At 53.2% G+C, this 15,887-nt stretch overlaps 6 protein-coding genes across 6 annotated transcripts; 3 read left to right on the top strand and 3 right to left on the bottom strand.

The window, feature by feature from the left end:
* Window positions 1-374: 374 nt before the first annotated feature.
* On the bottom strand, window positions 375-2,603 carry CkaCkLH20_13074 (telomere-binding alpha subunit central domain-containing protein; the record flags this gene model as incomplete). The annotated part of the gene is made up of 5 exons (XM_038895785.1): window positions 375-482; window positions 534-1,168; window positions 1,220-2,183; window positions 2,258-2,388; window positions 2,453-2,603. 5 exons carry the CDS (start codon window positions 2,601-2,603, stop codon window positions 375-377), a joined length of 1,989 nt encoding a protein of 662 aa, XP_038738938.1.
* A 1,335-nt stretch (window positions 2,604-3,938) lies between these two features.
* Window positions 3,939-5,933, top strand: CkaCkLH20_13073 (uncharacterized protein; the record flags this gene model as incomplete). The annotated part of the gene is made up of 3 exons (XM_038895784.1): window positions 3,939-4,172; window positions 4,457-4,966; window positions 5,022-5,933. 3 exons carry the CDS (start codon window positions 3,939-3,941, stop codon window positions 5,931-5,933), a joined length of 1,656 nt encoding a protein of 551 aa, XP_038738937.1.
* Window positions 5,934-7,301: 1,368 nt separating this feature from the next.
* On the top strand, window positions 7,302-10,698 carry CkaCkLH20_13072 (mediator of rna polymerase ii transcription subunit 5; the record flags this gene model as incomplete). The annotated part of the gene is made up of 6 exons (XM_038895783.1): window positions 7,302-7,962; window positions 8,016-8,275; window positions 8,332-8,394; window positions 8,450-8,962; window positions 9,013-9,550; window positions 9,602-10,698. The coding sequence occupies 6 exons, from the start codon at window positions 7,302-7,304 to the stop codon at window positions 10,696-10,698; spliced, it is 3,132 nt and encodes a 1,043-aa protein (XP_038738936.1).
* Window positions 10,699-10,782: 84 nt separating this feature from the next.
* Window positions 10,783-11,795, bottom strand: CkaCkLH20_13071 (uncharacterized protein; the record flags this gene model as incomplete). Its single annotated transcript, XM_038895782.1, has 2 exons — window positions 10,783-11,577; window positions 11,637-11,795. 2 exons carry the CDS (start codon window positions 11,793-11,795, stop codon window positions 10,783-10,785), a joined length of 954 nt encoding a protein of 317 aa, XP_038738935.1.
* Window positions 11,796-12,635: 840 nt separating this feature from the next.
* Window positions 12,636-14,265, bottom strand: CkaCkLH20_13070 (putative aldehyde dehydrogenase; the record flags this gene model as incomplete). Its single annotated transcript, XM_038895781.1, has 4 exons — window positions 12,636-13,098; window positions 13,150-13,245; window positions 13,296-13,801; window positions 13,870-14,265. The coding sequence occupies 4 exons, from the start codon at window positions 14,263-14,265 to the stop codon at window positions 12,636-12,638; spliced, it is 1,461 nt and encodes a 486-aa protein (XP_038738934.1).
* Window positions 14,266-14,825: 560 nt separating this feature from the next.
* Window positions 14,826-15,258, top strand: CkaCkLH20_13069 (uncharacterized protein; the record flags this gene model as incomplete). The annotated part of the gene is made up of 2 exons (XM_038895780.1): window positions 14,826-15,116; window positions 15,178-15,258. 2 exons carry the CDS (start codon window positions 14,826-14,828, stop codon window positions 15,256-15,258), a joined length of 372 nt encoding a protein of 123 aa, XP_038738933.1.
* Between the last annotated feature and the right edge of the window lie 629 nt (window positions 15,259-15,887).

Here is a 15,887-nt window from a genome sequence, read left to right as displayed (position 1 = left end):
TCTCTGGGGTTAATGTTGGGAGTGTGTTTATATCGCTCCAGCGTGGAAGGGATATAATTGTTGGTGTGTTGGCGAATTCAGGCGCCCAACATCATGTTTCACTTATTGGCTTTGCGGCGTTAGAAGGATCAAAAGATGATTAGCTCTCCTAGTAGCCAATGCCGACACGATTTCAGAAAGTTCTTGGTCCGCTCGCCCCTATGCCACGTTCAGGCGTGTTTGCCAACATAACTCCGTATCAACCAGGTCATACCAGTTCATACGCCAGATGCCTATCACCAGTCTAACACTTGTTGTGCCGTTCCGTTCCGCCATAGCCCTATGCAGTAGCCTTAGCTTTTCCACCAAGATATCACATGGAACCGTCCCTTGCCTTAGATACCACAGATTTTCGTCCCAAACAGCCCGTAGACTCGTTCCCAGCGTTTGCCGTCACCAGCGTCGGCTTTCACCTCGTTTGGCTCTCTTACTTGGACGCCATACTGGCGTATGCAACAAGGAAAAGGCCTGTTTGAAGGCGTCATTTCTTTTACATGCTTCACAGACTGTTCGTCGGCCGTCTCGATGTCTGAACTGTCTGGGGGGCGTTCGGTGGCATTCTTCCTGCTCTTCTTGGCAAGTTGCTTCTTTTTCTGATCGCTCTCTGCAAGTTGCTTAGATTTCTTCTCCTCGAGATCACCCCAGAGAATGAACATCTTATCGCGTAGCTTGAACAGTTCGTCGGGGTCAGCGCGGAGATTGCAAGCGTCAAGCCCCGTGAGAAGCTGGGCGTCGAGATTGTCCACAACAACCCAGAAAGTGTTGTTGCCACCACCTCGCTTCTTCTTGTCTTGAGCCACAGCTGCCTCTTGAAGGCAAAGAGCAAAGCGCCATTCCCAATGGCGCTCACCAACGAAGCTGTCCAGAGTGCCTGCGTCTTCCTCGTCCGAGTCGGACTCGGAGTCGGAGTTGTCGGACAACACGTCGTATTCCGTCCTTTTGCGGCCAGACGCAAAGTCCTGGAGCCTTGGCGGGTGGAAGTCGATCACGCGTACGTTAGCGCGGTATTGGGCGACTGTGAAGGGGAGTTTGACATTGAGAGGTGCGCCTTGAATGGTAGTCTGATACATCACGGGCTGCAGTATGTCGGACACGGAGCAAGTCGGCCTACCGAGATTTTCGCAGGTCACTAAAATGTTGTTAGTCCGCAGTAATGGAGTCACGGTTCCGGGCTACCAACCTAGAGGGTTGAGATCAAGGGGCGGCGCCATAGAGTCCTCGCTTTGTTTGACGTCTTGTTCCGCTTGCGCTCTTCGAAGCGCTCGTCTCTGCTTGCTGCTCAGGGGTTTCTCTGGCTGATCTGCTGCCGGGCGCTTCTTGCCCTTTCTCTCCATGTCTGATCGAAGCTGCTTCGTCAATGCCTTTATCTCCTTTTCATTATCCCGTTTCCTCCTGAGCGCATTTTTGAGATAAGGATGTATGTTTTCGGGGTCCTCCTGCGGATCCAAGATACTGATGGCGAGCTTGTGGCCGTAACCGTTGCGATCTTCGCGAAGATAGCCTTCCAGGTTTGCGCCGTTTGCTCCCCACTTGATCTGCACATTGAAGAGTTGGACCCAAGTCCCACACGTAACTTTAGATTTGATGAAGGTTGCATGTGGTTCATAACAGGTTATCTGCATGGTTCTCTTGCCGTAGGGGCCTCCCCATTCGGCTGCGTCTCGAGCTTTGCCGGTTTTGCCGGAGGTGTAGCCATAGGGATCCCCGTCCCTGCCGCCTGCCTGGCTACCATCATGGTATGAATAATTGTAGAAGCCAGGGTTTTCCGTGTAGTCTGAGACATACAGAGTCACCTTGTCACCATGATCAAAAGAGTCTTTGACAACGTGGACGATCAAGTCATGGAAGGCACCATGCTGGACTGCTTTGAGCTCGCATAGCTTCCCCTTGACGTTCGTCGAATGTTTCGATCGAACCTCAAAAACTTCATCTTCTGGGATGCGGTCCTTGTCGATGTTTTCGTATAGCCAGGAAACGTACTGCTCGACTTGAGGCTTCGGCGTCCGGGCCTTATCTTTCTCAGTTGGCTTGAAAGAACAAGATGCAGGCTGGGGAGGTTTGGGTATCTTTGTGGCGGGGTAGATATGAATGGCAGTCTCGTAATTTGTTAGGAGAGAAAGGGGGCCGTTCCGATGCGTTTGAGCCTGAAATATCGCGTCAGTCAAGTTTGAGACGATAGATGACTAAAGATTGTTTGCACCTTGACCCGATAGGCAACTATAATATCCCCGGCATGGCAATCCGGCATCTTTATCATGTCTTTCTCGGGACGGAAGCTGCTAAGCTCAACATCCCAATTCACCTCTGATTGCATTGAGAGGTCGAAGAGGCGGAAACCACACTTCCAATCTGCTACGCGGTTAGTCTCCAACACGCCTTGCTCGCTGGGAAAAAAGGAGGGCATCGTACTAACCTTTTCCTTGCGTGGCTGCGGGTCGACGATAATCTTTGATAATGCCTATGACATTGACAAAGGTCTTAGGCGGAATTTTCCCTTCTTCCATGAAATCTGCCAATGGCGTGAAGTCCTTGGGAAGGGCCATATCAGTGGCTTTGTCGACCATGTCGGCGAAGGGTGGTGCTTCAATGAGCATGGAGTTCAGACATGATAGGGTTGAAGGTGTTGTGGCGGGGAAGACGGAGAGCCCCCAAAAAAATCAAGAAAAACGAAAACGAGGAATTCCCAACGCAACTGGTGATGTTGTCGATTTCCGATGAGGATCCCTTTCACAAAGCACAAGCAGGAAACGGTTTCCCTATCTGTCAGTACTCGCCAGATCGGGCGTTCTCCTGACGCGTGTTTGAGGGTAGGTAAGACGCGTTGAGGCTAAGGCACGTGCCCCGCCACTTCGCGGGAGCATGTGCTTCACCACCTCATTGCCCAATTAAGCCCCTGCAAGCTTGGGGCCCGGGGGAGCAAAAATCAAGATCGCTGCCGCATTTTCGTGGGCCGTTTTTGCCTGTCTAAAACGCTGTATTGTGATTGATGACCTTAGCTAAGTACCTGAGGTTCAAACAAGGTAAAGTATTACACATGAAGAGAGAGATGATGCGAGATTCGTCACACTCAAGAGGGAGAAGAACATACAACACGAAAAGAGAATTTTGAGTTCCTAGACAATGCAATCGGGCAAGAATAGACCAGACCACACAAGACTCAAAGATGAAAAAGCGCTCTCGCGGTGAGTCTGTCTGTCTTTGAAAGACACAGCGGCTTTGATGGCAATAAGTAAGGTACCATCGTATCAGTTCATGACATAATCCCCTAGGAAACCAGCCTAAGCACTGAAGAGCTACGACATTATGGGGCAGCAATGCCTTACGGCAGTACTCGCATGGGCGAACTATCCAATTAAACTGTTCCTCTGACTCAGCTAAGGAAAGCACTCTGGGCATTCTGTTGCCTTCCCCGACCAAAGGAAACCCCGAGGAGGAGGGGGAACCAAAAGAAAAAAAAAGATTTCGCTTGCAGTCGTAGGGGTGCTGAGTACTGTGTACCTTATGTAAGCGATATGGACTGGGCAGACCACATGTCAAGAGTACTTGCGCAGTGCAGCCTTGGTAGGCTTCTGGATTTGGCAGGGCCCTGTTCCATTTCTTCGACCCGCTCTCTCGCTTCATCCCCATTTCCTTCCTTCTTCCCCCATCATCATAAATTTCTAAAGCCTCCCGTCTACATCAACTTTTCTCCCCACAACCTGTTTCCGTGTCCAGGACCTTCAGTGTTTACCAGCGCGACCCTCCCTTCCTTTACTGCGCAACAACATCATCAAGGCTATTCTCAATAGAGACGGTATTCACCAGCCTTCTCAGGTCAAGCCAACCGCCGCATCCTTCCCCTCCTGACGCGCGACCAAAAACAACCACATCCCAAGCCAGTATTCATCACAACAGCAACCATGGCTGACCGATACATCCCCGAGCACCGCCGCACCAATTTCAAGGCCAAGAGCACCTTCAAGCCTGAGGAGCTTCGCCGTCGCAGAGAGGAGCAGCAGGTCGAGATTCGCAAGGCAAAGAGAGAGGAGAACCTTGCCAAGCGCCGTGGTATCGGCTCTGGCGAGAACAGACCCGGCGCATCCCTTGGTGCTGCCCCTGATAGCGACGATGATACCGCTCCTACCGAGTCTCAGGTAAGCTTTTCTCTCTTTTGGTTGGTGCTGTCGCGATGGCTTCGTCGTCGTCCTCGTCTCTTTGTTTGAACCCCGCCAATACTGCCGCACCCTTCGTCTTATTTTCCCCCTCTGTTGCTAGGGCGCCTTGCCTCTGCCCCACTTCACTTTTTTCGCGAGTCGGTGCGGACCTCGCCCACCACGCCTCAAGCGCTGCGCAAGAGGTCCCGTACCGACTGCTCACTTACCTTACTCCGATCTCATGATCATTGCCTGTTTTGGGTCAGTATGCTAACCGCCGCTAGTTGAACGAGGACCTCCCCCAGATGGTCTCTGGCGTTTTCTCTGACCAAATCGACCTCCAAATCCAAGCCACCACGAAGTTCCGAAAGCTGTTGTCCAAAGAGCGCAACCCGCCCATCGAGGAAGTTATCAAGACCGGTGTCGTTAGCCGCTTCGTCGAGTTTCTCCGTTCTCCTCACACCCTCGTGCAATTCGAGGCTGCTTGGGCCCTGACCAACATCGCTTCCGGTTCCGCCACGCAAACCCAGGTCGTCATCGAAGCCGGTGCCGTGCCGATCTTCGTCGAACTTTTGGCCAGCCCCGAGCCCGATGTCAGGGAACAGGCTGTGTGGGCCCTGGGCAACATTGCCGGTGACAGCCCTCACTGCCGTGATTACGTGCTTAGCTGCGGCGCTCTTAAGCCTCTCCTCGCGCTCCTTGGCGACAGTCGCAAGTTGAGCATGTTGCGGAATGCTACGTGGACTCTCAGCAACTTCTGCCGTGGCAAGACTCCCCAGCCTGACTGGAACACTGTACGCAGAATACTGCCCAAGCCTCTTTTTTACATGCTTCTAACACCTCCTACAGATCGCCCCGGCTCTGCCCGTTCTTTCCAAGCTCGTTTACTCGCTTGACGACGAGGTGCTTATCGACGCCTGCTGGGCCATCTCTTATCTATCCGATGGATCCAACGACAAAATCCAGGCCGTCATCGAGGCTGGTATCCCCCGCCGTCTCGTTGAGCTCTTGATGCACGCTAGTACCTCAGTTCAGACGCCTGCTCTTCGATCTGTCGGTAATATCGTTACTGGTGACGACGTTCAAACCCAGGTCATCATCAACTGCGGTGCACTGCCGTGTCTACTCTCTTTGTTGAGCTCCAACAAGGACGGCATTCGCAAGGAGGCCTGCTGGACCATTTCCAACATCACCGCCGGCAATTCGGCGCAGATCCAATCGGTTATCGATGCCAACATCATCCCTCCTCTCATCCACCTCCTCTCTAACGGTGACCTGAAGACGCGCAAGGAGGCTTGCTGGGCCATCAGCAATGCGACATCAGGTGGCTTGCAGAAGCCGGATCAAATTAGATACCTGGTTTCTCAGGGCTGCATCAAGCCCCTGTGCGATCTCCTGGCCTGCCCCGACAACAAGATCATCCAGGTCGCATTGGATGGCCTGGAGAACATTCTCAAGGTCGGTGACCTCGACAAGCAGGCCGCTGGCGAGGGAGCTGACTCGGTCAACCGCTACGCTCTGTTCATCGAGGAGTGCGGTGGCATGGAGAAGATTCACGAGTGCCAGACCAACGCCAACGAGGAGATTTACATGAAGGCCTACAACATCATCGAGAAGTACTTCTCGGACGAGGAGGAGAATGCGGATGAGGGCATGGCCCAGGGTACCGGCCCTAACGGTACCTTCGGCTTCGGTGCCAACGCTGCTCCTCAGCAGGGCGGTTTCAGCTTCGCCAACGGCGGCGACTCGATGGACATGTAAAACTCAGACTGTCAGCGCAACCCGAGGCGTTTCTTGCTGCTTCGGCAATCTGCCTTGGGTTTCGAACCAAGCCAACAAGCCATACCCCCAACCACAGCACTATCAATCACTCTTCCCCTTTCTGTCAGCGACGCGTTACGCTTTTGCTGGACTGGCAGTTACACAACCCCCACACATACACACCACCTGCAATCGGCGTTCTCTAATATGGATTGATGGAAATGATTGGAAGACATTCCCAATTGGGACAAGACAGGCCCTTTGGTAGCTTCAAAGCTCCAGCCTGGGAGACGAGGAGAGAGGAGAATGCGGATTTGGGCCGAAGGATGAGGCTCAGCAGACCAGGATTACCGACCTGGCAGCTCAACAACTCCGTGGTCTGACTGGCCTTCGACGCCACATGTGGCCATTGAGGCAAACTTGTTCAGCACACGGGAGTGCGCAAAGTACACCTAGCGCCACGATCCGGACTGATGCTGCGCAAGAGACGGGTTCGACGGTGCTAGTGCACCTCAACTCGAGAGGGGGAAGTTTAGGCTACACGACTTGCCGCTGGAGCCAAGTGGCATCTAGCGTACAGTGTTAGCTCGCATTCCACGTTTGTGGAACGAGTGTCCAGAATCAATGAACAGTTAAAGCTCTTACGATCGTCAGTGTCTGTGATGCCTAGTGTAGTTGCTATGTGACTCTTGACATAGACATATGTGTATGGTGGAATGAGGCACGTCAGAGTATGCGGCTTGGTAGAAACCAGCACTTTCTTTACTACTCTAATGGACTATGCCCTGCTCGAGAAGGAGGGTATCAACCCCGAGACGCCCAAGTTCGACCAGGACTGGATCGACAGCGCCGCCCACTATGCTTAAGGTAAGTAAGTAGCTTGAATTACCATGGTTGAGGATTGTTCCGATAAACCAACTTGGAACTCCTCTCTGGTTTTCTCTTTGGTCGTTCGTGGTCTGTGCTTGCTAAGTGGTGCTTCTGCCTACCTACTCCGTACCTAGGTAGGGCCTCCCCACCTCAGTAAGCTAACCGCCCAAAGCGAGCCCGTACTTAGGTACCTTACCCGGGGGTCACAAATTCCCTACCTAGGGCGCTACCTTCGACAAACCCGACGTCGGGATCGGATCCAGAAGCGCAAGGCTCGGCTGTTGTCAGGTTGTTGACTTCCACAGTTGTTTTTGCGCTCGTCATTTCAATTCTACACCACCAGCACCCGGCAGGCGGCGCTCTTTTCGCCTACAGTACTTCGTTCGCATCTCGTCTCCGAGAGTATGCTTGATCATACGCTCGACGCGACGCCAATTAGCAGCAGTTGATGCGCTCGGCAGCTTGAGCGACAAGCACAGGCCCGACTAATTCAACATCATGGATGGTCGCGTTGTTCGAGGCGTTCAGCATGCTGCGCAAGAGCAATGGCGCGGGTTCATATCCAAATGCCTGTCTGACCGCCTAGATCCCGTCAAGTTCGAATCGTATGTGCCGTTTCTGCAAGCAAAGCACCCGCTGCCTCCCTTCACCGTCGCCGACCTCTTCTTGCGCCCCCAGCCACACAACCACGACAGTCTCGATCCCCGAGTTCCGCGCTACCTCCAAGTCCTTTCCGACCTGAACTACATCGACACACCTTCTATTTTGAATGCTTTGTACAAGTACTCAACGTCACGCGCCCACTCCCGAGAGGCTGCCCAACCCGACAATGGCGAAAACCCACAACCCCAGAGCCCGCGGTGGGCAAGTTCGTACGCAGCGGAGGAGGTCATGTTCTACAGACTCACCAAGTCTGTAGCTCAAGCAACTGCAATAACAAATATGATGACAGGCCTTGACGTTGCGACCATCATGGCCAAGTGGATAGCTCTCTTTACCGACGCTGCAACAGCTTTCACAGTTGATGTCACCGGGCGACTCCATAATAGTCAGGCCAGGGAGGAAATGGAGTCGGCGCGGGCTGCCTTTGTGGCCCTACTCCTTGGAGTCTGCGAAAACAGCGTTGTTTTGAAGGCTTTGAGCAAGCCAGAGGCAAAGAGTAAGAGCGCTTCATAGACTCGACTAGAGCGTTTCAAGCTGACTTGTGCAAAGATACTAGAAAGGCTCTATCGGAAAGCCTTGCCAACTTCGTGCCAACCATAATGCAAAACGCCGGACCCATTGCGACACGCCTAGACATGTTCCGCACAAGCACGTTGGCAGGATTTGAGCCAGCCGACGACCAAAAGAACACGGCGAATGCCGAGATTGAAGACCTCTTCGACTCTTCTGTGGCCCTCGAGAACTTTGTCATTTCGGAACTGCCAATCGCCAACTCCAGAGCTGGTCTATATGTATATCTGAATGCGGCGGTCAGTTCACCGTACCTGGCAAAGCAGAATATATGCTGACAAGTCTCGTTTTATAGCTTGTTGGACGGCCCTTGGTTGACGACATCGCCATCTTTAACTACCTGAACAACAGGTATCAGGTAAGACACCACAGTGCTTTTCGAACGATGCTCCTGTTGACAAGATTGCCGTCAGGGCGATGTGCAAACCACAACCATCGACCTCATTCTAGCCTCGTTCGACGTATTAGCCAATGCCGTCTCGCGTAACGAGGGCAACCCAGCAGCTCATCTTCTGCGCTCATTTCTGATGAATAAGCTGCCCCTACTAATTGAGAATTTGAGCAAACATATATACCCTCCGCTGACCGCCGAGTTCTGCATTACCGCAGCACTTGGCCGTGTTGATACAAACACATTTCCCACGCTCTCATCCATGTTTGACGAAACAAGGAGCAATAATCCATTCACAGACTCTGTGCGAGAGGAGTTCTGTTGGGCGTGTTGTCTGCATGGTCTGGTGCGAGAGAGCAGCATTGAGGGTCTCTTGGGAGAGACGCCTTACCAATCCCTCCCGGCAGGCGGGAGATACGTCAAAGACAACTTGGTTTCCGAGTGCCTCGCAGACCCTGAACGCATGACGGCCCTAATAGGCGAGCTCGACGGCAAGGACGGAAATGCCGGCGCAGTTTGCCAGGCTCTGACCGAGGTACGCATTTCCGACTGTATCGAGTGCCCACGAAAATCTGACACTGCCAGGTTCTCGGACAGCTTTGCAGGAACAAGGAAACGATGTCTCTCAAACTTCTGTGCAGCCAGCTCGCTCAGAAGCCACTTTCTTTGGACGTCATGCTACTGTTCGAGAGACCCGCAACGATTCTCCACCCTCTTTGCGATCTATTGGATAACTGGAAATACGAAGAGGACCAGGGCGAGTATCAGCCTGTGTACGAGGAATTCGGGTCCATCCTTCTCCTAGTCATGGCATTTGCATATCGGTACAATCTGACAATGTCAGATCTCGGCATCACATCACCAGATTCTTTCGTCTCGAGGTTGCTTGGTCAGGGTCACCAAAGTCGATCGTTTGACGAGCTTTCCGATCAAGAAAAGGGGCATCTCAACGGCTGGATCCATGGACTATTCGACTCTGAAGCAGGCGGCCTTGGGGATGAGCTTATGTCGTCCTGCCCACCACAGGATTTCTACCTTTTGGTTTCCACGCTGTTCCAGAACATTTTGTTGGCTGTCAGTACTGGCCACTTGTCCGAGGAGAGCCTTAAAGGGGGTGTTGAATGTAAGATCAGTTCTGTTTTCTCCTTTGCAACTGTCTCTGACTTTAGCACAGATCTGGTCGATACGTTCCTTCTCCCGTCGCTGGTTGTGGCGATTACCTATCTCTCGAATTCTCTGTTGGTTGAGCGTTCCGACTGCCAAAAGGCCACTGTCAGGGTGCTTCAGTCGGTTCTTGCGCCGACCTCCATCTCCCAGGAGGCCTCAAACATGCTTTCGTCGGTTATGAACATAGTCGCAAAGCCACTGGAACATTCGTTAAGAACATATCAGAAATCTGATCCAAAAAGCCAGGAAGTCGAACCGCTTCTGAGAGCAATCAAAGACAGTATTCCTCTGTCTCGACGAACAGGCGCGGCTGATCATCTCGAATTGAGTGCTTGGTCTGGGGATGCTCAGCAGCAGCAGCAGCACAGCCAAAGCGTAGGGTTCTCAAATACTCTCCGCCAAACACTACAAGCTCTGGTTCAATGGAGTATGAATCCAACCATGGACATGCCGCCTCCCGCTTACACACATCGTCAAATACTTGTGGGGCTCAACATACTCGCAGCAAAGCGACTACTACAGCTCATATACGAGGAAATCAGGCAAAACATTGAGGCCGGTAGTGGCAGCATCGCCTATGACATAGCTGCCACCATAGTTTGCGCGCCTGACGTGAACAACCCGGCCTCTGCCACGGCGATAAACTTTCTCGACAATTCCGGCAATATGCCGGCGCCGATTCAGAGAAAGCTGACGATGCGGGAAATTTTGAAGCTGGATGCCGAAAACTGCAAAAGTCTCCAAAAAACAGACATGAATCTGGCCGAAATCGTGGTCAGGCTACATCGCAAGGTAGAATCTCAACTAGCCGTCTCTCAGGCCGAGGCCATACAAGCAGATAACATGCTGCAAACCAACCTTGGTCTTGGTTTAGATGCAGGCACAGGCTCGTTAGACGACGCCATGGCAGCCGCGACTGCCAGCGTTGTGCCTGCAGACGGCATGTCTGTTGATAATGTCAGCCTTGACCTAGGCTTGGGAGCCGACATGGGTTTAGGTGGACCTTCCAACGCTGTGAGTGGCCTGGATTTGGGTGACAATGATATATTCAGCGGCCTTGACACTGGCGATGACTTTCAATGGGACAATATGGACCTGTCATAGGGGAAGGCAAATTTCATTGAGACGGACAATCTGTTTATATCACGTAACCTTACATCTGATACCAATAAAACGCAATCCTCTTGTTCATTTTGCGTCTGCCCAACTACCAATAGTGAATTGCGAGTTGCACATATTCGTCAGCTCCCAATCCTCAGCACCCATCTCGGCCTTCAGGTTCTCGTCACCCTTGCCCCCACACAGACCTCCCACAAACATGGTGGCCATGAAATGGTCGTCTGTCGCGTGCGCCTCGCGATACTTGGGATGCTTCATCAGGCTGGTCACCTTGCGTCTCAGCATCGGTCCACCGCAAGGCTTCTTGCCGCGAATGGGGCGTCCGTAAACAGCTTTGTCCGCCGGTACCTCGTCCTCGTAAGCTGGGCAGAAGGTGTCAATGACCTCCTGACGAAAGTCAAGGGCCCACGGCTCTGGAGGAGTGATTTGGGCGAAGTTATCGCGGAAGCGCAACATGGGTCCCCAGACGTTGCGATATAGATTGTGAACGGAGCCACCCGAGCCGATGAAGAGCGTCTTGTGCTTGGCCGCGCGGAGTGGACGCAGGGCTGCGCCAACGGCCACGTGGAAGTGCGGGTCGTAGAAGTCGTTCATAGAGACAAGAGTTGTCGGGGGGCAGCCCTTGGGGAACATGCGGATAAGGATAAGGTAGGTGTCGTGAATCCAGTCGAAGGTCGGGTCGATCCTGGAGGGGATGCCAGCCGCCTTGAAGTGAGCTTGGATCGTGGGAACGTAGTCTAGGTCGGGGTTCAGCTTGTAAGGATGGTACTTTTCAGGGTTGACGTAGGCTACTGGCGACTTTCCGGGCTTGGGATGCGCGGAGATGAGGACTTCGCCAGGGGCGTTCGTGGCCCAGTGTGCGCCCTGTTCAGTCATGAGTGACGTGACACACAAGGATTCAGGGTGAGGGAGACCAAACTTACCATCATGACAACGTGCTCGACGCCCTCGGCCAGAGCCTCATCTCCGCATTTCTTCCAGTAAGTCGCCGAGTTGCTCTCCTCTCCGAGCATCATCGTAGAGCCATGGGAGAAGAGGTGGACGGGGCTCATGAGGGCCTCTTTCTTGACTCCTACTGCCATGCTGGCGCTTATTTGACCTTCAGAGAGATAATATGTATTCCGCGGTATGTGTGAGCTATGTTCGGTTGATTCAACAAGGGGCTTCTTTGTCTCCAGGTTGGCGTAATAATGGTATTGGTGAATGTGACTTCTGAGGACGGTTATCCCATATCAAGGCCGGTGAGGCGTAAATAGAAGTCCGTAAAACGACAGCTCTGCCGACGCTGATTGCCATGACAAAGCCCAGAGCGGCCCCATCGGCGAGCCGGATATTCTCCCCAGACGGTTGAAGTGGACTCGGCACGTATTACAGTTCAGTGTCCCGACTACCTAGGCGCCCACTTGTAAGCGTTTCCTGACGCGGAGGATGTGACGGGAGGAACTGAAAGGCCCAGGGGTGTCAAGACACCTAGGTACCTAAGGTAAGACCCGACGGCCGGGGTATGTGGGGCCGGCGGGGTAGCTGCCACGCTGCACTGAGGGTTCCAGGGGTGCCAATGTCAAATTGTCGAGCTGAGGTAGTGTACCTCCACTTCCCGAGCCGAAATCCGAACCGGGAATGCGACCCCAGCAATCCAGGCGCCATACGATCAACTGAGAGCAGCAGAACAAAGCGTTGTCCACTTGCCCCATGTGACTTCATCTGGTAAGTCGTTGAGAGATTGGGTTAGTAAGCGGCTATCAACTGTCCGTCATAATTTCGTATTCAACTTGGGGAGGTTTAGGGTGGAATACGTCTCCTAAACAGGATCACAGGAACAAGCCGATACGGTGGATCATTTGTGGCCAGGCGTGAACGTCTGTCTGTCTTTGTGTTGCTATTACTATACAAACTGCCATACTCTGCGAAGAAAAGTGAGCCTAAGTTCTGAGCTTCATTGCGTAATCAAACACCCGCCGACCGCCGATCCACGTGCCATATGCTAGACTGGGCAGCACGACGCTCATGATGAGGCTGGCACCTAGTACGAATCCCTGTTCGAAAAACCCCAGCCTACTATTGCCAGGCTGGTTCGTAGGTCTCAATGGCGTGGCGGCCAAGCTTCGAAGGCTCTGCGGGGTGATGCCGCTGGCACCGGAAAGTAGTTGCTCGACCTTTGCGAGTGCGCCGGAAGGCTTTTCGATGATCTGTGGTCGGGAGACGGAAAACATTTCCTTGCTATAGCGGTACTCAACGACCGGATCGCGCGAGACTGGTGCTGCAGGGCCGAGAAGAAGATGAGACGGGATCTGGTTGACAAAGGACATGTGCGAAGGAAGGTGTTGAGAAAGGTACTTCGCGGCATCGGGGCTGGCGAAGAGGTAGCTGGCCAGAAGTGGCTGCCTGTCGTTTCTTAGACGCTCTCCTGGATTGTCTCAAGGGCAGTCTACTTACTCGGTTTCATACGTGTAGATGGAGTCTACCAGACCAGAAGAAGTTGCGATGGCCAAGAAGCGCCCGCTAACTTTCGCCTTCAGCAGAGGTGTATTCCTGCGGGCTTTAGTGTGCTGGCAGTGCCTAGTACATCGCCGGCGACTTACTTGTCCTTGATATCGACCAACTTGAAGTCCTTTGACCCAAAACTGACAACCAGACGCTTGTCCTCGGCCTCTTGAACCGCTTTCCTCGTGACTTCGCTGTGGTTGTCGCTAGCTCTTCGAACTGTGGTTTCCCGTGCAAACGCTAGGGTGGCATGTTTGGAGCACGCCTCGAAGAACTCCTTCTTCACATACTCATTAACGAGCACCAAATCTGGTGCGTAAGGCGACTGTCCCCCAAAGCTGAACCTCGCTGCTGTGATGGCCTTTGCTGCTGCCTCAACATCGGCAGTACGATCAACAATGGCCATGGTCCGTCTGCTATTGGAAGAGACCAGGTGGCTGACATGATTTGCACCGGGTGCGGCTCCCGTCTGGTCCACAAGAGTTGCCGACCCTAGGAGGGACTCATCTGTGATCTTCTTTGTGATGCAGAAAGCGTTCTGGTTCAGGGCACGACTGAGGACATTGCGGAGGACGGAGTCGAGCTGTAGCAGAGAGTCCTCGAGCTGCGTTCATCCGGATTAGCTCAGTCCAAGTTGTTATCGTGACGTGTACTGTCAATTCCAGGACAAACCTCAAGAGCAACAACAGAGCCAGCTGCCAGAGCTGCCGCAAGTGGGCTCAATATGGAGAAGAGACGAGTGTACGTTGTTGGGCGAATGATGACGAGCCCCGCACCGGTTCGTCTCTGCGCGTTATCTTTGCCATGCGCCACGAGGTATTCGGTTTCCAGCTCCTTGTCGAAGTCCAAGGAGTCGTAAAAATGGCGAACCGCCTCCAAGGCTAAGAAATGTTCAACTTCTACTTCAGCTCTTGATGCGCCGGTGTCCTTCTCAAGAGCTGCGCAGAGCGCTGTTGATTCCTTACGAAGCTCCTCGTGAAGATGGCCTAGGTTGTCCTGGCGGAATCGGACGCCTTCGGCGCGCCCGTCGACGATAGTAACAAGCAGCTTCTCAATGGCAGAATCCATCGTGGCTGTATTCCGCGATGCAATGGCGAATCAGGCAGGCTAGGTCTCAAGAAGAGGAGAGATGATGGTATCGACGAGAAGGTAATGTAGGGCAAGGTAGGTCGAGGTGAGGGACGACGAAGCCTGTGGATGTTTTGAACGAACGACGTCTTCCAAAAAGGTATGGCTGGTGAGACTCGACGAACCTTCAGCTCCGACAGCTTCAAACAGCTGTCCGCGACAGGGACTGACTGGCTGGAGCCCGGCGGTTGGAGGGGGCGGAAAGTGGGGGACAGGGGTTGAAGCCGATCACGTAGAATGGACGCTGACCAGGATAGAGGGACGGGAGGATAGGGGCAGACGCAGGTCACATCTCCCCGCACTTCCGACGCTTGATTTGGTCGATCGGGGAGCGGGTTCGCGGAGACGGACGGGTCGAGTGTCGGCATATTGAAGCGGCCTTTTCCCCCTTGCGAATCCTCTTCAGATACGTTAGGCGTGCCGCCATTCGAGAACGACCACTGCCTTGTTCACCAACCTCTCAAGCACGTTGCTTTCGCTCGCAGAGAGAAGATTCCAACATGTCGGCGACCACGACAGACAACCCTATCACTACTAGGCTCCAGCAAGACTACCTCCACGATTACAACATTCGTCTTACTGGGGGCGTTGAAGAAGCATACGCGAGACCTTCCAGAGATGCACCGCTGCCGACGGTTGAAAACCCGCCCGACTGGTACGACCAGCATCGACAGGTGCCTCCGTACAGGCCCATCAATAGAGAATTGGATCTGTCTGAGAGGCCATGGGGATCGAACCGGATCGAGACGGGATTCGTCTTTGTCATGCTGAATGGATGTTGGTTTCAAGGGGTGAGATTGCGATGACGAGTGGGCGAAGAATGCTGGCTCAAGACTGACATGCATTTGACAGGTTTCCAACTGGCTTTGGAGGAGTACAGGGGGCAAATTGAACGAGAACTATTGGAGATTCAAGGTCGGCGGCGAGATTTAGGACTTGTGCGGGGGTGAAGCATTAGGTGGTAATCCAATGCTGTCGAGGCGCCTACAGAGATTGTTCAATAAACTGGAATTTCTTTTGCAACACTTCCAACATTGAAACTCAATACCACTCACTTACTATAAAAAAAAGAAGACACGATGATTCCGAGCATAAGGAACCAACCAACGACGGCTCGGCATCTGATAACGATATACGGAGGGAGAATCGGACATGAGGTGACAGACCTGACGACTGGAACGGGACCAGGACCCGAATGCACTGACCTCTCACCTCGCACCTCGCACCTCGCTCTCTACTAAGTTGCATGTGTCTTTCATTACCTAAGGTAACCTGGAAGGAATGTACTGTTGGGTTCGTGGCGTGCTTACTGTTGTCAGCCAGTTGGGGCCAGCCCCTCCCCCACCGTTCCGCCGCACGCGGAATGCCATGGAGCGGTCCATCTTCATTCACCAGGGCACTTTCCATCACCCGCTCCATTAGACATCCAGTTGTTGCCGCCAGGAACTCAATCGCAATTCCAAGATCTGTCTCGTATCTCAATAAAACCCACCAAGGACCCTTGGTTTAACCGGCAACTGGGCCTGGAAGTCATACCTTTCCTTTACATCCCGATATCATCA

Source organism: Colletotrichum karsti (assembly GCF_011947395.1).
Source record: "Colletotrichum karsti strain CkLH20 chromosome Unknown Scaffold71, whole genome shotgun sequence".
NCBI classification, from domain to species: Eukaryota; Fungi; Ascomycota; class Sordariomycetes; order Glomerellales; family Glomerellaceae; genus Colletotrichum; species Colletotrichum karsti.
The sequence above is the reverse complement of the archived record's forward strand: the minus strand, read 5'-3'. Positions and strand labels throughout refer to the sequence as shown.